Source organism: Onthophagus taurus, chromosome 3 (genome assembly GCF_036711975.1).
Source record: "Onthophagus taurus isolate NC chromosome 3, IU_Otau_3.0, whole genome shotgun sequence".
NCBI lineage: Eukaryota > Metazoa > Arthropoda > Insecta > Coleoptera > Scarabaeidae > Onthophagus > Onthophagus taurus.
Genome location: NC_091968.1, coordinates 18766876 through 18775075, shown reverse-complemented (window position 1 = coordinate 18775075; position 8200 = coordinate 18766876). Strand labels below are relative to the sequence as shown.

At 33.1% G+C, this 8200-nt stretch overlaps 2 protein-coding genes across 2 annotated transcripts; both read right to left on the bottom strand.

Annotated features, from left to right (window-relative positions):
• Positions 1–2290: 2290 nt before the first annotated feature.
• Positions 2291–3334, bottom strand: LOC111418743 (Putative inner dynein arm light chain, axonemal Dnali1). Its single transcript, XM_023051403.2, has 2 exons — positions 3120–3334; positions 2291–3053 (listed from the first exon to the last, which is right to left on the bottom strand). Exons 1-2 carry the CDS (start codon positions 3204–3206, stop codon positions 2400–2402), a joined length of 741 nt encoding a protein of 246 aa, XP_022907171.1. The 5' UTR covers positions 3207–3334; the 3' UTR covers positions 2291–2399.
• Positions 3335–5868: 2534 nt separating this feature from the next.
• LOC139429503 (uncharacterized) lies at positions 5869–8167 on the bottom strand. The gene is made up of 2 exons (XM_071195271.1): positions 7332–8167; positions 5869–6363 (listed from the first exon to the last, which is right to left on the bottom strand). Exons 1-2 carry the CDS (start codon positions 7539–7541, stop codon positions 5869–5871), a joined length of 705 nt encoding a protein of 234 aa, XP_071051372.1. The 5' UTR covers positions 7542–8167.
• Positions 8168–8200: the final 33 nt, after the last annotated feature.

The window sequence follows — 8200 nt, the reverse complement described above, 5'->3', positions numbered from 1 at the left end:
CAGTGGACCAGATACCAATGGCACCGTACGGATATACCGTTCCAGAACTTTTTCAAGGGTTTTCAGCAGAAATGACGTTAGGCTGATGGGTCGAAAGGCATTAGAAGTAGGGACCTACAAAGATATCAAGTCAAAACTATTAAAAAACTATCAAAGTAAATGTCAATAAATCTAAATTTCTCTTCGTACAAAGTGTTAACTTCTTTTTAGCAACATCCATGAAAATTTTGATTGTGTGTTGGAGCATTTTGATGTTGATAAAGATTTGTTCTTAAGGACTATATCCACTATTTGTGATAATACTTTTTTCACTTTCAACGGTGTTACATACAAATTTTTGGTACACCCATGGGTTCTTCGATTTCTCCCATTCTGGCTCAAATCATAATGGATCATGTGTTAAACAAAATTTTACCTACGTTAAACATTGAAGTGCCTTTTTTAAAGAAGTAAGTTAATGACATAATAACTTCGGTCCCTGAAACTGCTTTGGTTTCGATCTTAGACAGTTTCAATAAATATAATAAGTTTATACAGTTTACTTTGGAGAAGGAAAATAACAACTCTGTTCCATTTTTGGATGCAAAAGTCATCAGAGACAATGATAACAAAATTAAATTTGATTGGTATACGAAACTGACATTTTCAGGAAGATATATACATTTTACTTTATCACATAAAATAAAACACTAAGTTAACACGGTTTTAGCTATGAAATATGCGGTTTTAGTAGAGTAAAGAACGCTCCATTATAAAAGTTAATACGAAGAATAATAAACGATTTAATAAGAACTAAAATAGTATATTAAAAAACAAGTTTCGTAAGACACGATTGAAATGCACGAATTCAAGTTGAAAAACGAGTGGCGAAGCCACGAGTTTTTTAATGAATGAGTGCTTTAAGTCTTATGAAACGTGTTTTTTATGCTATTTTTTGTAATTCGCGCTTTTATACTTTTTTTTTAACAAAAATAAAGTAAATTTTGGCAACGTAGGGAAATAGGTATGTATCAGTTGGTAACACCGGAACACTTGAAAATAGAAACTTTGAATTGACAATTAGAAACTGTCAAAACACAAAATATATTCACCTGAAAAAAATGGTTGATGTACACCTCCTAAAATAAGAGAAATTGCTCAGAGTCAATGTCCTCATCATTGTGGACTTTGTATTCGATGCTAAGAACGTGTTTAAACATACACAGACAAAAATTGTCACATTGACAACTAGAAAAATTAATCACCCAATGTCACCAACTTGAACTGGTTCCATAAAATGTTACTAAAATCTCACTACAGCATCGGATGCTGTAAAGAGTCTCATTACAGCACCCGTTTGAGTACTGTTATAGCTTCCATTACCGTAGCGAATTACAAAAAGTATATTAATCGTGTCTACGAATACAAAACAATTGTGTAAAAACTAGATTCTCGTATAGCTTTGTTAATAAAGTAAAGTAAAACTCTATTCGACTTCCTTTTAATTCTGTCTTTTAGCTGTCCGGATCACCAAATTGGTAAGGCTAATTTTGTTAGGCATATCAACTGTATTTTTGAGAATCTTGGTATGATATCTACAGTGTGTTAATTAATTTTCGTATCCGACGTCATCATTGCAAGTATGCAACCAATATCACAGTATTGGTATTGCAATACGCAAATCGCGTATATTGTGATATTGGTTGCATACTTGCAATGATCACGTCGGGGTCGTTGGGTACGATAATTAATTTACACACTGTATGTCATATTGTAGCTTAAAATATCTAGTTTATGAATTGAGATAAAAATTATAAGACAATATTATTGAAATTTCCAGAAAAAAATTATTAGAGAAGAAATTGTACAATTTATAAATCACAAAAACGCGAAATTTTCAAAAAATCATATCAACTGTATTTTTGAGAATCTTGATATGATATGTTTGTTAAATTGTCGCTTAGAGATTCTAATTTATGATGTGATACAAAAACTGTTAGATAATATTATTAAAATTTACTGAAAAAATTTATTAAAGGAGAAACTACTTATTGAGGTTATAGCGAAAACTGAGGAAATTTAAAAAATCTCAACCGACAATTGAGATATCACGATTAAATAATAAAAAGTTTAGAGCAAATTTAATCTACTTTTAGTGCACCAATATAAATCTAAGTAGTTTTTACGATTTTTTTAATCACACCTGTATATTTGATGCTTGGGTTGTAGCGTAAAGTTTAATATATAACGTTTTAATAAAACACTTGTAATAATTATAATTATATAACCTTACATTAATTTTATTATTAAATAAACATAAAATCTTTATTATAAATATACATCAACATTTATTGTATAAAAGAAATAATAATAATATCGTTTCCTTTTATTATTATCACGCCTAATAATCATTAATCCTATTACTTCTTTGGAGCAATAATTCCTTCTAATTGAGCTTTTAATTGTTGATTTGTCTTTTTCAAAAAACCAATTTCCTCGGCATGTTTCTTTTCTTCGGCCGCTCTTAACTCAGCCGATCTTCGATCAGCTTGTTCGGCTCTTTGTCTTAAATCGGTCAACTGCTTCTCCAAATCGACTTTTTCTAATTTTAAAATATCGACGTCATGTTCCAAATCGGATTTTCCTTGTTCGGATTGCAAAGCTTTCCTCATTCCAAAAGCAATACTACTACAATATAAAGCTTGATAAGCTTCGATCGTCATTCGCATTTCATCGCGAATTCTTAACAATAACAATCCCCTTTCTGCGCAATTTATCGTTACTTGTCGAATAATTTCATCGAAACATTGAGTATAAAGTTCTCTTCGAATAGGACAAATTCCTGTTTCGCGAGCTTGACGTTGTTGTAGTTTCATATCGAGTTGTTCTTGGAGGTTTACAACGTCTAAACGAGTCGCGGGGATTGTTGAAACTTGTTGGCGCCATACTTGACCGCCTTCTTCCCATTCTTTCGGTGGGAGAATTGTGTTAAGAACTTCTTCGGTTTCACGACGAACATCTGCCGTTGGTGCGGCTGTTTTTGGTTTTGCATCACCTGCACTAGCATCTCCACTCTTAAAATAAAAAAGTTAAATCATAAAACTAATTTATTTAATCTTGTTACGATGATTTAAAATTACCTTTTCAGGTTCGGCATGTCTTGTAAGTAAAACTGGGTTTTCATAACGAACTAATGTGAAATCGTCTTGCAGCATACGTTCACTCATCTTGTTGCTTTATGTTTATTTTGTGTCGAGTTTTGGTTTTATATTTATACGTTTTGGTTTTGGTTTAAAAATTGCTAAAGAAATCTTGTTGATGGTTGTCTGATTTGATTGATCGATGAAACTGTTTCGTTGAAAGATATGGCACTGTTTCTAAGGCGATTTGAATATCTGTTTACATTGTGGTTAAATTGGTTGTCTATGTGCGCAAAAATTATTAATAAACGTATCTATACATATTTATTAAGTCTATTAAATAAAACAAATTAAATAAAGTATCACACGAGGAATGAATCCAAGGAATCCGCGTTCCTATACAATTGTTCCTAACTAAGTTCAGAAAAACAATTAACATCCAAAAGCCTTTCTAGCCGTATCAAATTCTAAGTCCACACCGAGATTGTAATCAAAATAGTTATCGAAGTTCAAATAATTAAGTTCAACGAATCATCAAGTTTTGTAAAATAATAAAGAAGCTAGTTAAGGGAAGTGGAAAGTTTTTCATTGCAAGACCTATATACCAAGGAATCCAACAATTCATTTCAATTTTGACAGGTAACTTATATTAATATACATATATTTCATATTATCCATATATTACAAGAATCCATCGATATTCTGATACTTATATTAGTTTGTAGTGTTGCAGATACTCAAAATGGAATGGATTAATGATTTAATGATGGAATTCATCCATCTATATGACAGGTATCCTGTGCTTTGGAATCCCAAGGACCCACACCATAAAAACCGAAACAAATTAAACGACAGAAAAAGAATTCTCTTATGTCTACGTGCAGATCCTTATCAAAAAAAGTTCGAGAATCTGAAAGTAGTGATTCTGGATGCAAGGATGTTTATTTCCAAAGGTATTTACGAGTTTATATGAATAATTTTAATGCACACAAATTCCAACAGAGCTAACACCAGCACTAGAGCTAACACTAGACATAGATAAATGAAAAATATACAAAAATGTAGCGCTGAGTAACAACTAGAACTAACACTGGACCTAGAACTAGAAACATTCTAGATCAACAAAGTACAGACTAATGATGGCTTACATCCGCATCAAACAATAACTTTTTGTGAATGTAGTTTTGTTCCGAAGTCCATCCAGCAACAAGTGCAAGCCTAAGTCTTAACGCAAAATTAATTTCTAACAAAATTTTATCATAAAATGTGCTGCTCAATCGTGTAACTTGCCATGGTGGTTTGGTATCAGTGACTACAGATTTGACAGGCCCCACCAAAACAATATGGCCACCACAGACTCAATACTGACATATAGTACAATGTGTGTTGTCCAGTTTATATTGATATAATGTCAAGTGCATTATCTCGGCAGCAAGTGGTCTTGGTTAACTTAATGACAAAGAAAAAATCACCTAATCTTCTCTTTTAAACGAGACGCCTTGTGATCGAGGCGCCATAATAAATACATACCACCAGTGATGTGAATTTGTAAATTACCTTGTATATTACCAAACAAATTTTTCATAATTTACCGCTAGGAGCTAGGATGTATTTGCGCATGCGCTTTCGGTGTTTTGATAATGCGATAAAATCGCTATAAGAAACTATAACAAGTAGTGTAGACGAAAATATTAAACGTAACATTTTAAGCGATATATTCAAGGAGAAACTTGATACATAATATAAAATTTTAAATCCCATTTCAGTAATTTTAAAAAATGTACAAACTTTCCAACCTTGCATTTCTCATGTTGTTGACTATTTTCAAATTTGAATGATAATGACAAAGTGAATGCCCAGTTTTAAAAGTAAAAACAATTCTATCACTTTTAAAAGCACGAAGTAATATGGCTGTAACACCTTTAAGCCGCGTTGACATGGGTTGTGAATCACGAACAAGAGGCACCCGCGTGGTATCACGAATCTAATTATTTTACGACTGTGGTCATGCCTCTTTCGTGAAACGGTTTTACACGGTAGGTATTTGCTTCAGTCGTGAATATGCAGTGCTTGGTGGCAGGAGCATGTCAAGTTTTGTGTGGTGTGATAACAGACAGGATTTCACAAAATTTGGCAAAAAAAAGAAAGAAAAGACGATGGTGGACAAGGAATTTGTAGAAATGGATTCTACAAAGAAGTCATACTAGTTTAATGAAAGACGTCTCCAAGTACCCTGAAGATTTTAAAAATTTGCTTAGTATGTCGGAATACCATTTTAATTATTTATTGGAACTCGTTAGCCCCAAAATTCAAAGAAAATCCACTAATATGAGAGAAGCTCTATCGGCCAAATTGAAACTGCAAATAACACTTCGATATTTAGCTACTGGAGACTCTTTTAAAAGTTTAGTATATTTATTTAGAGTACCCAAATCATCGATAAGTAAATTTATAGAAGAAGTTTTAGATGCAGTGTGTGATGCTCTAAAAGAATTTATCAAGGTAAGTAAAAACGTTATTTAATTCCAAACGGTATTCTTATTATTGGTATGGCAACTAGACTTTCCTCTAAATTCTCGTATAGTTTTCGTAGGCTCATGGGGGCACATTTAAACTATAAAATATTTTAAACAGAAAGGTAATAAAAAGTCATGGTTTGCAAAACATATATTTCCCAAAGCAAATACATAGAAGTATTTGTATGTTTATTTGTAAGTACATTTGCTAATTGCGCATGTCCGAAGTTAACTCAGAGATCAAATGATCTCGATGGTGGTCCACTTTGAATACTTTCCGAGTTTGTAGTCGAATTTGTAATGAAATTTGAGTTCTGTGAGTACGCGCTGGAGAGTATTGAATATGTGGGAATTGTCGGTTTCAAAATCATAGAAACTATTTCCGATTGTAGTTGTGGTGATCGATCTAGTGGTAGAGTTCGTAAAAGAGAAGCAATATATTTTCCAAAATGATCGAAACAATCTTCTTTTGATACACTGGCATTAGCAGCTCTTTTAGAAATATCATCTAGTTTGTCTATCGCAGAATTAATGTCACCAGCAGGTGTCGAACATAGCTTCTTTTTACGAGGTGTTGTTGTAGAAGTGTGTAGAAACTTTCTTTTTAAAGAGTCGTTTTGGCATTGCGTTTCTTTAGATGTGGATGGTTGTTCTTCGTTCAATTGTTGAGATGCTATTGCATTATCTTCAGGTGAATCTGGCTTTTCATTTATCAATACAGTAATATCCTATAACAAGAAAAAAATTATATAGGCCCACCCTTTTGTAATTTACCATTTTTCTGATTATAAATATATTATATACATTAATATGTTTTTAGGTGCCCAGTGAAGAAAATCAATGGCTAGATATAATTAATGGATTTCAAACTAAGTAGAACTTCCCAAATTGCATTGGGGCACTAGATGGCAAACATATAGTTATAAGAGCGCCGCATAAAACTGGGTCCGATTATTTCAATTATAAACAATCGTTCAGCATAATTTTGCTTGCCTTAGTTGATCATAATTATTGTTTCACATATATGGATATAGGAGCTAAAGGCAGGGCATCAGATGGGGGTGTGTGGCGAAACTGTTGCCTCAATGAAGCTATGGAGGCAAACATACTGAATATGCCTCCAAATGCAGTTATTGTTGCTGATAATGCATTTCCTTTAACAACATCTCTACTCAAACCATGCAGTAAACGAAAATTATCCAGAGCTGAACGTATTTTCAATTATAAGCTGTCCAGAGCAAGAAGTATTTCTACTAGCATCAAAATTTACAATATTTGAAAGGCCAATTGCCGTAGATTTACAAAAAGTTGATAAAATTGTAAAAACCTGCTGCTCAATACATAACTGGCTTCGAAAAACTGGTAACTGTTATGTGGCAGCTAACCTAATTGATTCTGAAGACGAAAACTACAATGTAATTCCGGGAACTTGGCGGCAAATAAGCAGTTCTGGTCTTATAGACATTACTGCGACACATGATAGACACCCGAACAGATCAACATTGGTAAAAAGAGATGAATATTGCAACTACTTTAACCATGAGGGAGCAGTTCCTTGGCAATGGCAAATTGTTGAGGAGTAAAAAAAGTACCACATTACATTCTCAAAATGTGTAAGGAAATGATATACTGGCTAGATTTAGTAATATATACATATATATATATTTTTTACTTATAAATTAAAATAAACACTTACCAAGTTTGATTGGGTTTCTCTTGCTTTTACGTCCGGCTTGAGAAAAGAATCCATTATTTTGAACCATCTCACTTTGGGAGTATAAACTTCATCAGAACAACACCCGGACTTCATACTCTGCCTAATCTTTTTTATTTCTTGCAAATAGGAGCTACGTAAATTTTTAAATTTCATTATTACATGGATTTCTGTAAAACCATCGATTTCCATTGCAGACTCTCCTTTTTATAGTCCTCCCTGGTCGGATCCCACAAAACTGGCTCATTTTGATATAGTTCCAGAAATGTATTGGTGTCTGCATCGTTCATTCTTAAAATATGAGCAGCCATAATTTAACAATTTACTGTCCTCCTGCTTTGCTCACGACTGGCCACAAGATACAAAAATCAAACAGGTTTAATATTTTCACGATCGGAATTATTTCTGTTCGTGAAAAGTATTTACGCTTCGTATTTCACGAATCTAGTAGTTGACACGCTCAGCGTAGCTTACGAAAGCGTAGCTCACGTTCGTGATTACCCATGTCAACGCGGCTTTACACTTAGCAGCAAATTTACTAGATCCAAAAATTATGGGAAAACCTCTCAGTAACGACGAGTACATTGCAGCATTGACATATGTATATCAATAAATTATCGCTTCTGGTTAATGGATCTAATGTAGCAAACGTTATGACTGAAATTGAATACTATAAATCAAAAGAACAATTATTTTCTAACGGTTTCATATGGAAAGCTTTGGATACGAGTGAACTGCATTCTGTTATATGGTGGAAGTCTCTTGGTTCGCAAATAACGCCATAGATCGGTTTATCAGGGTCACCTCAAATAAAAAGCAATCTTAGGTATGATTTATTTTAGTAGTCACAG